Below are 18,739 nucleotides of genomic sequence, written 5' to 3'. Positions count from 1 at the left end.
CCCAGATCCCTACGCAGGTCGCCGGGAGCGGGTACAGAGAGGGTAACTACAGTTCATACGCGAGAAACTCAGGGCACAGGTTTTTTTAAATTAAACACACACACACACACGAAAAACTACCCCAAATCATCTTGACTGGAGCACGAACCCACCCACCACCAGTTATAGGAGGGGCAGTTGGTGGGCGGCTGCAGCTCTGGCTGAAGATGCTGGGAGAAAGGCCAGGCCCCAGGCGGGCAGGGCACGCAGAAGACCCGGGGTTCTGAGCGGGAACGAGGGCAGGTGCGGGCAGGGAACAGGGCGAGGAACAGGGGCGCAGCCAGGGGCGGGCGGCCGGGCGCCGGGCTGCAGGGGCCGGGGGCGGGGGGGCGGCCGTGGCGTTCTCGCGCCTGCACACACTCACCGGCGACGGGGGCTCGCCTCTCCCCGCCGCTGTTCTCGCGGCCGCCGGCGGCTCTTCCCCCTCCACCTCCGCTTCTTCCCCCTCCGCCTCCTCCTCCTCTAGTCCCGCCGCCACCGCCCAAGCCGGGCTGCGCTCCCCTTCCGCTTCCGGGAGCCAGAGCGCCGGGGCCGGTGGGTTAGGTGTGCGCCGCCCGCGCGGTGGAGTGACCGGCTGCCTCCGCCGCCGCCGCCGCCGCCGCCGCCGCCGCGGTCCCAGCTGGGCGCCCGGGAGCCGCGATGGGAGCCGCCGAGGGCCTAAAGACCAGAAATCACGCCTCGAGCGCGCGGAGACGCGCCGCGGCAGCGTGCCCTGCCGGACAGCCATCACCCGAACACCCGTACCTGACGCACCTCGGCGCCGCCGCCCTCCCCGGCTGCCACCTTCCCAGCTCTGCCCACGCTCTCCTCCTCCTTCCACACCATTGTCCCGCTCTCCTGAGTGACTGGAGAAGGGCCTTTAAGGATCGCATTTATGCTCCTTCCGTACTTCGGGAGGGATGCCCCACGGGCCTCTCTACCCCTAACGCGCCCTGAATGTCCTCTGGTACCCTGCTTCAAATTGCAGACCCCAGCATTAGCATCCTCTGGGAACTTCTTAGAAATGCACCATTTCTGGCCTGCTGAATCAGTATCTGTATTTTAACAAGATCTACAAATGATTCCTACACGTGCACCTTAACGTTTGAAAAGCACTGGCCTCTAGTGAATGGTCTTGCCCACTTCAAGAGCCAGTTGCCCAAGACATCCATGATTTTTTCCTATTCCTGTCGGCAACCAAAATCCATACTGAAACAAGCTTTACTTAGTGTTCCAGATGCCTTCCAAAAGTTGCTGGCTTTCCCATCCCTGCAACCTAGGAAAAATAAATTGACTCTACACTGCAAATAATCCACCTCCCAATCTCAATTCGTATCTTCATCAAACATCGGAGATACGCTAAAACCTTCCCTCTCCCCCCTCACCTCAGCTGAACAATACTTTGGGAAGGTTAAAATGTTTGCAGTAACCTGGAACTAGAGCTTTGTGACTGCATGCCATGGGAGGAATAACGTGGGAATGGAAGAAATATTACCTGCTACATAAAGTCTGAACTCTTTATAGAATGGCATTGAAAGCCATTCTCCACAAACTGGTCCCTACCTACCCCTCCAGTCTTACCGCTAACTAACTTGATTCTTCTGCCCATCCTAGAATGCCCTCCACCTTCCTCTCTGATGATCTTAATTCCATCTGGACTTGGAAGTCAGCTCAAATCCTGCCAAATATCACTCAAATCCAAATATCAGCTCAAATCCTCTCAATATCACACACACTGTAGCTTATTTTGGACCCTTATGTTACCTTGTATTACTAGGTAGTTTAAAACATGTTATGTCCTGGTTTCTGAATTAATTACCAATACCTCGCAACCTTAAAGTCCTACATTAGTGGTTATCAGCGTGTGGTTCCCACACCAGTAGCATCAGAATCACCTTGGAACTCATGAGAAATCCACATTCTCCAGCTCCACCCCAGATCTGCTGGATCAGAAACTTTGGGGGTGAAGCCCAGCAATCTGTATTTTAACAGGCCTTTCAGATGATTCTAATGCATGCTCATTTTAAAATTACTGAGTTAAAATATCTGTTAATCCCAAAGGAACTCATTGGTAGGGGTTGATTTGACTATATGCAAGTTTTATTGCTTTTCAGATTGAGAACTAAGCTCCTTCGCTCACGAATAGCTAGGTTTGAAGGTAGTCACACTTGCTTTTGGAAGAATTATCATTGATTTTCATAATGCTTTTGCTGTTGTAGGATTTTTGTAACTGGGTTTGTTTGAAAAGAAGGAAGTAATAATGATAACTAGTCACTTTGAGGAAAAGGAAACATGGAGTTTTGCCCCCTAAACCCTGGTACTGAATAGCATATTCTTTTGCTCTCTCTTAGCATACCCTTGTGAGAGAGAATAAGCTGTGGCAAATGATCTCAACAGGTGCCAAAATGAGACTTAGTTGATGGGCATGTGAATGCACATGACTATTGGAAGTGTACATATTTTTCATGCCTTTTTCTAATGCTAATCTGTTATTAGCCAAACCAGTTCCACAGAGAATTTTCTAAGAAAGGCATGGAAGGAGAGAAGTGGCAGGAAAAACATTCTCAAAATCATGAGTCTTTTTCTCATGGGCAGTATCATCAAGGGCCTATCCCTTGCACTGAAGGTCAAGTCCTAGTTCTCTCATTCATGCTCAACACTGACTGTATTGTCTTGCAACCCATATACTTAGACACCTGTGTTAAAGTGAGAGAATAGGAAGATATGGCATCATATAATCCTTTTGAGGAGCTTTTCTATTTAGTCTAAGGATGAAGAAAAGATATATGTCATGCACTATTTTTTCCCTCCAGAATGTTAGTCTTCATGGTGCCTGTGACTGACTGAAATGTGATTATTAATCCAAGTAATATTTATCTGGGAATAGAAAAAGTAGATGAGGACAAGTAGCATTGCTGCCACTGCCAACTTGGCTTCTCAACAAAGGCACGGTCAGGGCATTTATGTGGACAAACTCAGCCAATGACTGTGCTGCTGTGCCTTGACTGGGGAGGATAGAATTTTATTGCAATTTCCTAAAGTCAGTGAGAGTACAGTCCAGAGTTTAATCAGTACTGGCAAATAGCCCTTGGCAGCTTTGGGTGGATAGAGTTCTCCACCTGCCCAGCTGGGTACCATGCCCTAAGCACCCACATTTGATGCACATTCATGATTTCTGGGTTGCTTGTAGTCCTCTCCCCCATCTGTCTGAGTGGCAGAGTGCCCATTCCACAACAGTCTAATATTCTAATAGTTATTCTTAACCTCTTTGGGGTTACACATCTCTTTGAGCATCTGCTGAAAGTTGTAGACCCTCTTCCCAACAAGTTACACAATTATATAACATGTACATACAGATGTATACATACAAAGTTTCACAAGATACTTCACCTTCCCATGTCCCCAGAGATGAAGTCATGAACTTCAGGTTAAGAACGTAGAGAGTTCTATGTTCCCCAGGACGTAGAGAGTCGGTAAAATAACACTTTTCCCCCCAAATATCAAGGATAACTCTAAAGAACGCTGCATTCTTAGGAGACCGAAGAAAAGGAACGCTAACCAGAGGCATAAACAAAGTGCTATGGGAATGCTAAAGAAGCAGCTGGTAGTGCCAACAGGGTGATTCAGGAGTGGCTTCGTGGAGAAAGTTCTTGCATCAGATAAGTATGAATATAGGATTTTGATTGGGACAGAGGATCCCTCCAGGATGAGGGAAAGTGTAAGCAAAGGTGTGGAAGTGTAGAAGTACAAGGGTCGCTCTGATGTGGCTCAAATGTGAAACACATAGAAAGAGAGGAGAATGGAAAGGTAGAACAGAGCCAAATCATGGTGAGCTTCAAAGACAATGAGATTTCCAATGAGGAGCCATTAAGCTTTCGGAGTAGGGTAATAGACCTGCTCTAATCTGGAAAGACTATTTGTGAGGGCAGTGGCATCATCAAAAGGCAGAGTGGTGGGGCATTTGGAAAAGTTCTAAATATCCTAAATTGGAACCTGTGAGCGAAACCACATGGCTTTGCCTCAACTTTTTAAGGTTGCTTGATGTTTGCTCTAGAGTTTTCTATTAAGTTAAATCAAGATGAACCCAAATACTTACAATTGGTTAGGTGGGGGAATGTATTTCAGTGAGTTAAGAGTCTGGGATGCTGAAAATCTGTTTGGAATCTTGAAAGAGGGAAAACCAACTTGGACTGAAAAGAGAAAAAAAGAAAAAAGCCCTGCCACTAATCAGGCTGGGAGGACAGACACAGATGAAGGCAGCTGCAACGTTAATAGAAAACACTGTTTCTGCCAAGATCCAGCAGCCGTTAGAAATAACAATAACGACCCTCTCTTTGGGTGGTTACTGACCAGTGATGCCCCAGACCACGTGCTATTTTCATTTCTTACTAGGGATACCCAATTGCTCAGTCATCTTGACACCTTCACTTCATGACAACACCCAGTTCCCAGTTAATTGCCTCTTTTTCTAATCGTACCTCAAAACAACAACCAATGCAAAACTGATCCCTGCTTCCCTTAGACCATCTTCAAAGTCCTTCAGTGAGAGCCCAGTTCACAAAAGATGCTTACCTCTTCCTGCTTGTCTAGCAGCAGGCACTCCTCTGATGTGCCCTCCCTTTTTCCAAGGAAATAAATCTGCTTTTTTTCACGCTATAGACTTGTTCCTGGTAGTCTTTGGCTGAGTAAGTTTTAATAACCCATTTGATAATGAAAGCTACCTGTTGTCAGGACTCAAAAGTCAAGGTTCTTCAGGAAAGAGGTCTCCCTTTCTGTGTCAAAGGCACAGCAAAGTAGCTGCCATTCTCAGCAATGAGACTCAGCAGTTTCACACGTGGACTCTTCCAACATGGGAGGAAGTGATGCTTTGGGCAGATCCCCCTGATCCTTCATCCTTTAGAGAAATATGGATTGAGATAGAAGGTTTTTAAATGCTTTTAAAAACTATTTCTGTGAGTGGTATTTTCAGAAAACAGCTTATTCTAAGTAAATGGGATTAACAGAATTCCAAGACAGAAATAAAATGGGTCTAGAGAGATGATGGCAAGTTCTGCCCTGATTCGATGCAAACAACGTATTAAAAATAGGGCAATTTTGATGATGCCGACCTCTTTGCATGACAGAGAAAGATTGAGTGAGATTTTCATTGAGAGATGTTATTATAAAGAAAACAGCAAAAAGAGACGGAGAAAACCAACAAGACGAAACCATAAAAACAGAGAAGAGGAAGACAAGTTAGAATTGGGAGCTTAAACAAAGTGAAGGGCAGGAGCACCAGTAGAATCAAGAGTCCAAATAGGAGGGTTTTCTTTGGTAGAGAAGAAACAGCTGCTTAATTCTCAAAGTCAGAGCAAAGAAGAGCCAGAGGGTGACCAAGTGGGAAATCTTGAAGGCGAGAGGAGGGTGGCTAAGAGTTAAAATTCAATGGCTTCCATCTTTGTGCAGACACAAGAACAGGAGGTGCTGGGCTCTCTGAAAGGGAAAGAAAATAGGGGAATATTCAGCACTAGGAAAGGGGATGAAGAGGCTAAAAGGGACAGCCCACGTGGCTCATGTGGAGATAATGTTGACTAGGGGGATAAAACAATTTCTGAGTCCTTCAAAGAAAACCCAGATGCCAGAGATAATAAAAATAGTACTTTCTGCTGTTCTGCATAATAGTACTTATGGCTGTAAAACACTTTAGAGGATTAACTTTTGTTGGTTTCCACATATACTAACTCAACAGACCTGCTTTGGATTCATGGAATCTACACCTAATATAGATGAAAAAAATTGAGGCCCCGAGGCATTTCACCTTTTGACAGCCTGCAGTGCCACAGCAGGAAGCTGTAGCCTTAGGTGGTAAAAAAAAAATGTAATTGACATGGGTGCTCCACCAAATAGAGATGCCTGGGAAACTTCCATAGGTAATGCAGGCTCAGAGTGTCACAGTGAAGAAGAGCATGAGGCCAGCAAATGCGTAATTGAGGAATTCAGTGCAAGTGATGGTGAGACTGATGAACTATTAGAATGCGCTGACCACATCTTGGGTTTACTAAATACCTGTGCTGCTTTGGATAGCAATACCTGCCAAACTGATAGACATGCACGCCACACACACACACACACACACACACACACTTCTGTGGATATCTTTGTTCTTTGCTCTCTTAGTCAAGGAGTAACTTTCACTGTATCTGCATTACAAAAACAAAAAGTCTGTCCCAAGCTGATACCTGTTCTAGCAAGCGACCCCCTTGTTCCCTTCACCTTTTCCTAGTCCACTTTTGCTGTTTGGAGAGAACCTGGAGATATGACCCCACAGAATGTAGGCAATAATGAAATGGTGCCAACCTTAGAAAATCCTGAACCCAGGAATTGTCCTTGGGTCTGGATGTGTGAATACCAGCATTCTGAGAGACTTCTTCCTGAAGCTGTCTGATCATGGTTGTGCTGTCATTCATTACTCGCCACAGAAATCACCAACAGTCATCACTGAAATCTTTTACGGGCATGCTGTAAATATTAAAGGAGCATGTTAAACTTACACTGTGTGCAGCAGCAGCAGTTGATGCTGTTTTATGGAGACGATATTAGCGAGCATGCAAAAGTGTCAGGCTACCACTCCCACCATCCCTGTTCCTCACAGCTCCCCTGAAGCCTGACGCTGGACCACAATTTTAACTCTTTAATCACAGCGGAGAATCATTCAACATCATTTCCACGGAACCAATCTTATCTCTTAAACTAGGGTTGTAGTTAATGATTGTAGATACCTTTTTGTACACTCACCACCCAACTTTCTAGATTAAACATAAGAGCAGGAGGATTTTCTTTGAAGTTTCCCAAGGGAGGAAACAACATTTCACCTTTCTTAGAGTTCAAGCCAGTGTGCGGGAGTGCACCCTAGGAGTTGTATGACCTGTCTGGCTTCTCTTAGGCTTTGTGTCGAGTGGAATGGGTCTTCTGGCCAGCTGGGACATTGGTCTGTCCTGATTTGTGAAATCTACTCAGAGTTAAGTCAAGACTTATTTGGGTTGTCTCATAAGTCCTGCTTGCTGCCCTGGGATCTCCTCCACTAGCCCACCATAAAGTCAGAAATTTCCACCTCTATACTTGAGAGAGTGAGCTAGATCCAGGAGACATCAGTTAAAATGCAAATAACTTGGTAACGTGTTGGAAATATTGCTAATTTCCTTAGGAGTGATAACGATATCATTATCTTTAGTTCATAGGAAAACTTCCTCATTCTGGGGAGAGGCATACTGGAGTATTAAGGGTGAAATGTCATGATATCTGTGATTTACTTTTGAATGATTCAACACTATAAAAGTATGTAGTGAGCACACATATACACACATTCATACAAACAGAGAGATAAAGCAAATATGGCAAACAACAATTGTTGAATTAAGGTGGAGGCTATGGAGGTATTCTTGGATCTGTTTTTTCCAACTTTTTGGTATGTTTGAAAACCTCCATAATGAAAAAGTGGAAAAAATGCAGGCTCCCAAACATATCTCAGACCCAGTGAATCAGATGCCCTGGGTGTGAAATGAAAAACGCATTGCTTGTGAGCACCCAAAGTAAGTTTTAGGCACACTGAACTATGAGAGTTATTGAATTACAGTGCTAAGTGCTCATGGAAGCATACATGCAATAGGTACATGAGAAAAAGAGGAAATGATTTGGGGGAGAAAAATCAACTCAATTAAACACTTCTATTTCCTGTGGGCAAAAAAGTGCAATTTAGTTAACTGGGCAAGAGTAATGCTACTCATAAATTGCATGAAAATGAAATTTAAAGAACTTAAAAGAGAGTTTTGGTGGAGAACAACAGGAGGATCAAGTAGGTCTGGGAGAACAGCATGATATTCTTGTTCTAGAAGAAGTCTGAGCAAGTGTTCAGAATTCCTGTGACCAGAATTCTGCAGTGGCTCCCACCTACTCATTATCTGCCCTGGTGGCAAAATCACCAGTGGAGCTTTAAAAAATATATCAACTATTACCTGCTGTACCCAACCCCTACCTCCAACTATTAGAACAGAATTTCTGTATTTAAAATGCTCATGGATAATTCTAATACACAGCCAAGGTTAAGAACTAGTTACCTCGACAACGAAAGCCGAACTCTCTAGTCAGTAAGTTCTGTCTCCTCATGGACGGGAAGCTGTCAGAGCCATCTTGGTACCCCAGTGGGTCAGCCCAGTGCCTGATGCTTAATCCATTCTAAATAGATGTTAACTGGATGAATACACTGATGAGCTACACAGATGAATGGACATGAATTAGGAACCCTGGGCAATTGTAGATAATTTGAATATCCTAAAATCAAGGTGAGAGAGGGAAGGGAGCTCAAGGGTGAGGCAGAAAGAAGGAAAAGTAGACACCAAAGAAAATTCCACCTGCTTTGCCATTTTCCTTAGAGCTATGCCAGGACTCATGATCTCCTTTGCAAACGAACAGGAGAGTGAGGGACATAAAGCCTCTTTTTTCAATCTCTACACATGCGGGAGCCCCTTCCATGATAGGTTCACACTGTGTTCTCATGGTCCTGAAAAGCTCCAGAATATTATTTTTTTAATGGTCAAAGATGACTAAATCCCATGGATCCCAGGGCCCCTGATGGAGGCATCCTTTTAGTGTCTTACTTGAACTGCTGTAAGATGTAAAATCTGTGTATCCATTTAAATATTTATCTATTTCTTGCCTGAGGTTTGGGCAGCATGCAGGTTTCCTTTAGTAATGGAATTGTGACTTATAAAGAAGCATGTACTGGAAACTACTGTTCTTTGTATATTGAACATAAATAGGTGTGTTTCCCTTAGCTGGTAGACAAGAGGAAGTTGTGATCATTCCCTTGAGAAACATTAACCCAAGTCCCCACCCAGAGATGGGTCACTGGTGATTCTTTCTTTTGGATGAAAGGAGGAGGAACAAAACAAAATAGGAGAGAGGAAGGCAATAAAATGAAAATCTGAGCTCTCTCCCAGATATGTGGGTGGATAAGTGGGGCCTGGCTTTGGAAAACTAGTATTTCAGGAAAGTCCATTCCTTTGCTCAAGGTATTATTACTCACCCACTTCACCACTGCCAACTCCTGAATGTGAACAGTAGATTAAACAAGGTGAAGAGGACCCACTGACGTATACTTAAAACTTGTCCTCTGTTCCTGACATGGAAATTTGACTTTCTTGAGATTCAGGCAGAAGAGGTTTGTGCACATGATTTCCAAGTTTTCTTCCAGCTCTTCTGGCCTCCATGCTTTCTCTCCATTCCAACTGACCAGCCCGACTGTTAAAATTTTTGGCTCATGGAAATTTTGTAGAAGCAGAGGAAAATTCTGGAGATCTCCCCTGAAGTATGTCCATATCCACAATATTTGTGCACACTTCAGGTGGGTCATGAGCCCCTCTGAAGCTACTGTTGTAAATCCTTACCATCTAATCTGCTCAAAAACCTTCAAAAACGCCCCATGGCCTACCAAATACATGCTTAAGACCTGTTGGCTGCCTTTCAAAGTGCCCCACGCTATATATATATCCTACCTATACTTTCAAGAGCATCTCCCAAAATTCATTTATTTAGCTTTACAGGTAATAAACCTCTATTCCTTACAAAACATTAAAGTTATACATTGTAGACATAGGTGTATGTTCATATATACATGCAAATATATCAATCTCAGAATATATAAATACATATTATAATATATACAGAAATATATATATCTAATAATACATTACAATAATGTAATATATAAAATATAAAACATATTAGAAATGGAAGAATAACAAAGATGTATAATATACAGGGCTTGCTCACTATTATTGCTTTATAATTTGCATATATTATCTCTGCTACTATATTATAAGCTACAAGGTAGGGGAAAATGTGTTTTATCTATCTTTGGTTATCCGAGGGTCCTCAGAATAGTGTCATGTATAGAATAAATGATCAGTAAAAATTCAGAGAACACATAACATTCTTAATTAGGAATTAAATTGACAGGTTAAGGAGACTATGTACACCAATAGCTTTGATGAATTATCAAAGCTAAGTTAACCACCTTCTGTAGGGAATACTTAATGCCAACTTCCTAGAATAGAGATAAAATATATGGGAAAAACAGCTCTAAAATCTTTTGTAAAAACAAACCAGAATCCTATATGGAGAGAAGAGTAACCATAGAGCAATTTATATAGAATATCATGCTTGTAATTAAAAACTCGGCTTTATTGTCACCCTTTCAGAAACTATTCAGTCTAAGGTAACTAATTTCTAGCACACTCCTCTATTTTCATTCTTTGCATATCATTTACAACCATCTGATATTTTTCCTTTTCAGCTGATTGATTGATGAATTGATTGATTTTCAAATTGCTTGTCTCCTCCCACCAGAATGTGAACTGTATAGGACCAGGGACCTTGTGTGACTTGTTTCCTTGCTATAGACACAACTATACACCTAGAGCTATATATTGCACAAAGCTGGTGGACAAATAAATACCTGCCAAATAAAGGAACACATTCACAAAAATAATACTATGTATTATCTACGGATGTTTATGTACCTTTGCAAAAATATAAAAGGTATTGGAAGTGTAAACAAGAATCTTTGGGGGTGGGGTAAGTATTGAGTGGTCAGAGTCTTGGAGGATAGAACTCAGCACGGTAGTTAAAGGAGACTTTACTTACATGAGAAATGGTTTATTTCTTTAAGAAAATAGACAAGAAGCACGAGATGACAAACATTAACTATTCTGGTGGTGAGAATTTGAGTGTCTGTTATATTGCTTTTTGTACTTTTCTCTATCTTTTAAATTTCTCAAAACAAGTTTTTTAAAGGTCTGAATAGAGAAGAGTGAATTTATCCTAGCTTTACAGGATCTAAAGCTCTCTGATGTGCTGTTACCTATACTTGATCATCACAGTAATTCTGAAGTAATTATTACCAGCCTTATTTTATACAGGAGGAAAATGAGACCAAGCTTGATAAGGGGGCTTGCTGATAAGGGCGATGCTTGGCTGAGAACCTGACCTAGGGACGATTTCTCTTTCAAGAGATAACATCACTGCCCCATCAAACATGAGGGCTAGACCAGAGGTAAAAAAAAATTAGCTTTGAGGCCAATAGGCAAGAGACCTAGAAGAGTTAAATCTAAATTGACGAACAACAAATAGGTAAATATTTTAATACAAATAGAAAATATGCCTCACATGATCTCAGGCAAGTTGCTTAACATTTTAAGGCTTGTTTTCCTCTCCTATAAAATAGGGTATTTACTTACAGCATTTGATTCTTTTTTTTTTTTTTTTTTTTTGCACTGGGTCTTAGTTGAGGCTCGCAGGCTCCTTAGTTGTGGTTCACCGACTCCTTAGTTGCAGTACATGGGCTCCTTAGTTGCAGCAGGCAGGCTCCTTAGTTGTGGCTCCAGGGCTCCTTAGTTGTGGCTTGCCAGCTCCTTAGTTGTGGCATGAGAAGTCTTAGTTGCAGCATGCATGTGGGATCTAGTTCCCTGACCAGGGATCGAACCCAACCCCCTGCATTGGGAGCGTGGAGTCTTATCAACTGCCCCACCAGGGAAGTCCCATTACCTCATTTGCTTCTTGTGAGCATTGTATAATTTATGTATTTATGTATGACATAAATTATATAATATATATATAAAAGACACAGCGTAGTATCTGGCACTTAATAGATTGTTCAGTATTTGTGTGTTTCCTCTCAGTTTCTTATGCTACCATGTATTATGTTGAACAGTTAGAAATTGCCTTTTTTTTAATAAAAATCATTGAATATGGACAATTTTGTGAGGTTCATGCTGCTACTCTTTGAATGTGACCTCTGATAACAACCATCAGCTACTTCATCTTGAATTCACACATGAGGGAAGGGCAGAGCAGAGTTTGAATAAAACTGATGATTGTTTGGGGCTTGGGCTGGAGAGTCTATTTGCAAGGATAGATAAAAGGGATTTGCAAGTGTGTAAGGAGGAGAAGGATAGTCCAATTGGCAGAGAAGGGTTTACATAATCAGGGTTAGGCAACTGCAAGCTAGACAGCTGCTCAATAGCTTTTGGCACCAAAATATATTGACCAGCTGGGATATCATTAATGCTTAACAGTTTTATCCTCATGACCATACCTTGGCCAATTAGGTTGTCTTTGACCACCGAAGGGTATGATATATTCTGATGTAAATGCCACATGTGTATATGTGTAGCACGTATCTTGCTGCTTTGATGTGTTGTAGAATATACACTAAATATAAATGCATTCGTTTCTTCAGAACACAAGGTTAAATGGTGTGATTAAAGAGGAATAGAATTTAAATAGGCATTAATTTCTTTTAAACAACAATTATTCTGAGAAATACTTTTTGTATATTCTGAAAGTAAAGGGATTCAAATAAAATTATTTTTAAGATGAATTTTTAGAGAATGATTTTAGAAAAAGAAATATGGGTAAGGAAAGCCAGTTCGGCACATTTTTCATACAAATAAATACAGACAGGAGAAATGTAATGACTAAAAGACAGTGATTGAAGGACCTTAACAGAAAGCTGTTTGCAGTGTTAAAAGAAACACTTGGACCAGTGTCATTAGCCTATGAAGCCATTTCAGAAATGCTCTTACTAGGTAATTTCCCAATAGTGTCTTTAAATTATGGGACAGGCAAAACAAATAAGGACAAAATATAAGAAAATTGAATGCCACAACATTTCCCAGAATGCTTCATACTCTAAAATTTAATACGTTAAAATATTTGGAATATTTTCAGAATTTGCAACTGCGACATTGGCAAATAAAATTTCTAGTACGGAGTTTTTATACAGTAGCAAAAACACAGTCATCCAAACACAGAACCCTTACTAAACTACCTAATCCAAAATGCATGTGGATAAGGATTTCACCTGTAAATCGTTTTTTAAATTTTAAATCATTTGCAGTTTATTTAATTTGACATCTACTGGAATTCCTTGGTCACTTGCATTAGCATTTCTGGATTAAACTTTAAACCTGGTACTGGTCATATATTTTTCCTTCCCCATAATTTAAGTATAGTTTGGCTACTGATGATTGTTCCTTATCCCTATGTAAACCACTAAAAGTAACGTCAATGTTCCTTCTTCAAAGCTGGAGATCTGACATCAAGAATTTTATATGGGGAGTATCAAAAATAAGGAGGCAACCAAACAAGTTACTCCTTCTATCTATGGAACTACTTAATCATCTGATAGAAGTCAAATAAAACATGGCCTGAGGGCAAAGGCAGCTATAAGTATGAGGAATCCTTTCTACAAATACCATACAGATATGTATATATACATGATATATACATATATGTATAAATATATACATATAGTTTTCTGCTAATGCTTTGATAAGCTATTAAAGAAACCCATTTGTATGGTCTAGTTTCTTTTCCTTCTTCAGATGGAAGGCTTTTACCAAAACTTGTAGACAATAGATCATGTAATATTAGTAGCGGAAAGGACCTTAGCAATCATCTAGTTCAAGTCCCTCCTTTATAGATGAAAAATTTAAGGGGGAGAAAGCTTTTGCAACTTGTTAACATCCTACAGCCAGTTAGCGAGCGGCAGAGTCAAGACCAGATCCCAAATGTGCACCGATAACTAGATGAATGCCACGACCTCTAAATCGTTCTTACTTTGTAAACCACATTTCTCTTAAAATATTACATACCCACTTAACATTTCAGACTGAATAATCAGCAACTTTGCTGATAATAGTGGGATGGCTTTTTTTTATGTTGAGAATCCTGGGATAAAGGGATCCTGGACGTGAAATTCTGCCTGAAAGCCAGCCTGTTCGGGGTGGCCATGCTGTTGCTCTGTCTTCACCTTGCACTGACACTCCTCCACCAGCATCACCAGCTTGACCACGGGGGCCAGGCCAGTGCAGTTGAGCTGCAAGTGCATTGTGGTGAACTTGGCAGGCAGGCAGTGGGAGCAGAAGGGGTAGGGGTGCTGTGCAGCTTCCGGAAAACGAACAGACCCGCATTTTCCAAAGCAAAGGTTGTTCTGTACAACCACTTTCTCACAGTCTTCATGGGTGATAGTCTAAAAGGCAAACACATCTCCATTAAATTATCTTGAGTCATTTCTTTACCATACATGATGCCAAAGCTATAGACTGTAAGCGAGGATAACTTAGACTAAAATTTAAAAGCCTTTCCAGGGACTTCCCTGGCAGTCCAGTGGTTAAGACTTCGCACTCCCACTACAGGGGGCACAGGTTTGATCCCTGGTCAAGGAACTAAGATCCCACGTGCAGTGCAGTGGCCAAAAAATAAATTAAAAGATTTAAAAATCTTTCCAATGTTGGATACAGTTTGCAATGATCAAGTTATGGTATCTTAAGAGCATGGAGCTACCTTAACTAAATTTTTTATTGGATACATTAATAAATTAGCCTGTAGGAAATAACTAAGGTAATATGAAACTATTTTACTCTGCACTTAAATGCCAAACTCTAAGAAATTTTGTCTAATTGGGTGTTACCTGTCTGAAAATTCTAACGGCTAGCTTCTTATAAGTAATGTGCCTTACCCTTCTACTCTTCACAGTGCATTGCACAGAATAACTTCTCAATACATGTTTGTTCAATTGCTCATAGAATAGATCAGAACATCCAGAGTTTAATTCTGTCCTATTTTACAGTGCTTATAGTACATTCAAATCTATTAAGTTGCATGGAGCAAAGTTGCAGCACCTGTGCCTCTAAGTCATCATGCATGATATCATCTTTGCGTCTCCCATAACCCCATACACTTAGCTTTATGTGTCCTTCAAAATATATGAGCCAAACACCTTAATTTTAATTTAATTAGTGATAGAATTCAAAATAAGAGTTCAAAGGGAATTTGATTGCCCAATGCTTAGGAGCAATTTTCTAATTATACATGGGCCAACAAAGCAGTCATTATTATTTGATCATTGACTTGTCGTTGCTACATATCCTTGCCTTTTCAGAATACTTAACTGCCTTGCACAGTCAATTACCTTATAATACTGCCTGCTTAATTGTGTAGCTTTACTGGACTGTAAAATTTTACTCTATCCTGCATTGCTTTTGGTTCAGTATCTTTGTGTTTAAGGACCTGATGCAATTTCTCAATTTTAATTTAACATTTGGAGTGTGGGCTTTGCCAGGACTGACTGGAGGCAGTAGATAGTAGAACGCTCCTTTGTCTTAATAGTGTGGAATCAATCATAATAACTGCAAATCAGCCAACACAACGTGAACTGGGAAACAGGCGTTTCTACGAGGAGGAAATGTGATTTCACATCAAGATTACTTTTTGAAAGCTTACGAGAAAATACATTAAATTAAATCATTTTTGTGATAGTAATGCTAGAAGTAATATGGCAACTTCTGCCTGACAACCTCAACATATTTTATAGACCTATGAAGTAGTTAGGTGTGAAATATAGGGGTTAAGACCATCATACATGCATGTTTGGGGAGGGGTCCAATGTATCCCATCTTACCTACAGATGGAATCCACCTGCTCATCCATATCCTAATAGAGTGTAGAGATGTAGCTAGAGAGAAGTTCTAGTGATTGCTCTAAATTCCCAATTTCCTAACTGGGGGTACAGTCAATTATCTCTCCAGATAAGACCACCCCGATGTAAAAATAAGTAAATAAAACCCCATAAAACAAAGCTCTATGCCATCAATATGAATGATTACTATTATTAGCAGTACCATCATACCATTCTTGTAGCATTTCCAAGGTTGGAAGGAAATTTAGGGAGTATGATCATACTTTGCAAAATCCACTGATGAAGGCCCAAGGACCAAATCTGGGAATGAGGTGAGACTCAGGCTCCTGGCACATTCGTCCCCTACTTTCCACCTGTCCCAGCTGTCCACCCCCTCTTGAAAACCTGGATCCCCTTCCCCACCCAGAGCAAATACCTGGCTGAAGGGCACTGTCCTACAGGTCTCCCGATGCACTTCATGGCTTTTGATGGGCAGGATGATCCCCTGAGAAGCTGGACTCATTCTGAACATGAAATGGTGCCAGAATTTCTTGGCTTCTTCCCGAAGAGGAGATTTCTCCATTGGCATCCCCTCCTTTGGCTGAGTGAGACCCTGGGTCCCAGGGAAGAATTGCTCACTGACTGAGCCCTGGGGTGGGTGCAGCTCTCTCTCAGGCTTCTTCCAGAATCTCCCAAACCTGGACAGCATCTTTTCTCTCTGCCTCTGGCCTTCCCCTGCAGTGCTGTCACCTATTAAGTGTGGCACTGCCACAAACAGATCTGGCTTCTCCTCAGCTTCCTCATGGTTGCCCAAGGAGAGCTCTCTGCGATGCCTTTCTAGGAGCAAGAGAGAAACAGAATTCTGACTCTGGCGGCCATCCCCATGCCTTGCAGCTTTCCCTAGAGCCAGGAGCAACAGCAGCTGAAGGAAGAGAAGATGCATGTTGTCCGGGCCGAAGCTTCTTGCAGATTCACAGATGGTGAGGCCCCAAAAGAGGTTCACTCTCTGCAGGACTGTGAACAAGGAGATGCTATATATAGATACCTGCCTTGTGGGATGGGAAGGCAGGTGGTCAGTAGCCAGGCAGAGTAAACACATTCCTTGTTTGCTTGAATTATGTAGTGCTAATGGTGTCCTGCCTTCATTTTGGTTTTGTGTATTTTAGAAGGCCTCAGTGAAAGCCAGGGACCCAGGGGGTAATTAGCTGACACTTTATCGTCTGAGATTTAAAGAGCAGTATTAGTGAAAACAACACATTCTTTGCCCGGATTTCCCATCACTGTTGTTAGAAGGACCAGAGTAAGGTGACATTTGTGGTGCATCTGCTTTGTGCTGGGATAGAACAGACATGTTTTAAAGAGAGAAGTATATCAGATAAAAATTCACGTATACATTTAGCCAAAGATCAGGCTGTTAGGCTCTACACACACACACACACACACACACACACACACAGAGAGAGAGAGAGAGAGAGAGAGAGAGAGAGAGAGAGAGAGAGAGAAGCAGCCAAAGTATATAAAAGTTGTAAGAAAGGGAAAGGAAGAAGTAGAGGGATGTTGAGTTCGTGAAGCAGAGGACACGCCCTGTTACTGAGATGTGGTTAGGGTTGTTGATTTTTTGCATGGTAACAGTAAAGGGAGTATATTCTCCTTTTCCACACATGGAAACTCACAATTCCCAAGTAATCCCCTCACCTTAAGAATCAAATACTTGGTGCTAAATTTCACAACTGGTCAATCATCAGATAAGCTTTTTCAATTGTTCACAAATTTCTCAACAGGATCCTAAGTAATAGACTGACAGCTCATTAGCCCTCACTGAGGATGGGGAAGTGTCTTTCCCTCAAGTCACCGTATTGACTTTTTTTTTTTTTTTAATTTCTCTAAACAAAGAGCCAGACTTGAGAACGTGGATTCTAAGAACCAGGTTTGATAGCTCTGGGCATGAAGCTGGCTGGTCCATTCTTTACCTTACAGAATCCACATCATCTTTATTCTGCAGTAATTGATGACCAGGTTAAATAAAGATGAAGGCAAACATGACTCTTCAGGGATCAAAGGAAAATTTGTTAGATGACTATCATTCAAAAATATTATAAATCAGATGAGGGTATGAGAAAGGAACATATCCACAAAAATGGAACCCCAGAATTGAGTTCAATCTACCCTCTACACTAACAGTATTTCCACTGGGAATTGACTCAGTACTTGCTTGTATTTCTCCCCTTTTAATTTAATCATCATATTGTTTGCTTTCAGTAACACACATAAGCCTGGAACATGCCCCTCTCTTTTTCAGTACCAATTAATCTTTCTTTCCAAGAAGTGATCCATTTGAATATTTTTTTCAGACACTAGTGTTCTTCTTAATAGTCAGGCATGATTTCTGTGAGACAAAGTATCAAGTCCTTTTACCTACAATAATGCATTATTTTTAAATGAACCATCATTTTTCCAGAAATCTATCAGAAGAGATATATTTTACTTGTACCAAGTACCCATAGAACCTGTGCTAGTTTTACTTAAGGTACAGTTGATTCATACTAAATGAACATTAGTATTTGCCATTTCTCTTAAAGTGTTTTTTTAAAAATTGCCTGCTGTTTGAGTTTCTTAATTTCCCTCAGCCATCCAATGCAATAGGCCTTCCAGAGCTAGCCACTCTAAATATAAATTACATAATTTATATTAGCTGACCACTTAATTATAAATATGGTGTGGGAGCTAACTATGATATGTTTCCTGATTCCTTTTAGACTTTACTTTTTCATGCCTGAAGTTCCATTGTCATCAATCACAGTTTTTCCCCCGACTGAAAACTATTCCAGAAATTCTACTCGGGGTCTCAGGTTGCTTGTCTCTGAACATAGGGTACAATTCAAATAATTTCTTTTGAATTAAAATTGGTAGAAGACTTACTTTGTGAGCCAAGCATCATATTAGATACTAGAATATGATAGAAAATGATGAAAACTTACTTCCTGCCCTCAAGTAGCCTAGTGGTATCACACATTTTATAACTTTATTAAATTAGCTGTAGGGATGTCAGTTATGCATATTTATCCTTTCCTTAGTCCTAAAACCCTCTTCTTCTGATACTAATTTTGGTCTTTATAAATGTCATTTAAAAATTACTCATGGAGCATTTCCTTTTGCTGTTCTGTCATTCCTGTTGAGAAAATGTGCAAATATCTTGAAGGGTAAATCTAGCAAAGTAAAGCCTTC

General features: G+C 41.1%; 2 protein-coding genes across 3 annotated transcripts in view; both read right to left on the bottom strand.

The window, feature by feature from the left end:
* The window catches only part of ZDHHC21 (zinc finger DHHC-type palmitoyltransferase 21), a 60,202-nt gene extending 59,610 nt beyond the window's left edge, over nucleotides 1-592 (bottom strand). For both annotated transcript variants that reach the window (XR_009532782.1, XM_060101273.1), the window contains exon 1: nucleotides 404-592. The gene's annotated coding sequence lies outside the window, so the exon portion shown is untranslated. The remainder of the gene's footprint in view (nucleotides 1-403) is intronic.
* Nucleotides 593-13,771: 13,179 nt separating this feature from the next.
* On the bottom strand, nucleotides 13,772-16,457 carry CER1 (cerberus 1, DAN family BMP antagonist). The gene is made up of 2 exons (XM_060102226.1): nucleotides 15,951-16,457; nucleotides 13,772-14,086 (listed from the first exon to the last, which is right to left on the bottom strand). Exons 1-2 carry the CDS (start codon nucleotides 16,455-16,457, stop codon nucleotides 13,772-13,774), a joined length of 822 nt encoding a protein of 273 aa, XP_059958209.1.
* Nucleotides 16,458-18,739: the final 2,282 nt, after the last annotated feature.

Source organism: Mesoplodon densirostris, chromosome 6 (assembly GCF_025265405.1).
Source record: "Mesoplodon densirostris isolate mMesDen1 chromosome 6, mMesDen1 primary haplotype, whole genome shotgun sequence".
In the NCBI taxonomy this organism is placed as follows: domain Eukaryota; kingdom Metazoa; phylum Chordata; class Mammalia; order Artiodactyla; family Ziphiidae; genus Mesoplodon; species Mesoplodon densirostris.
Note: the sequence above shows the minus strand (reverse complement) of the source record. Positions and strands in the feature narration are given on the sequence as shown.

What these genes read in the sequence shown, in the direction of transcription:
- CER1 (XM_060102226.1), bottom strand. Translation starts at nt 16,457, where the DNA reads ATGCATCTTCTCTTCCTTCAGCTGCTGTTGCTCCTGGCTCTAGGGAAA. An exon ending in GGACAGTGCCCTTCAGCCAG is followed by an intron (nt 14,087 to 15,950) that starts GTATTTGCTCTG and finishes TTTGCCTTTTAG; the next exon opens with ACTATCACCCATGAAGACTG.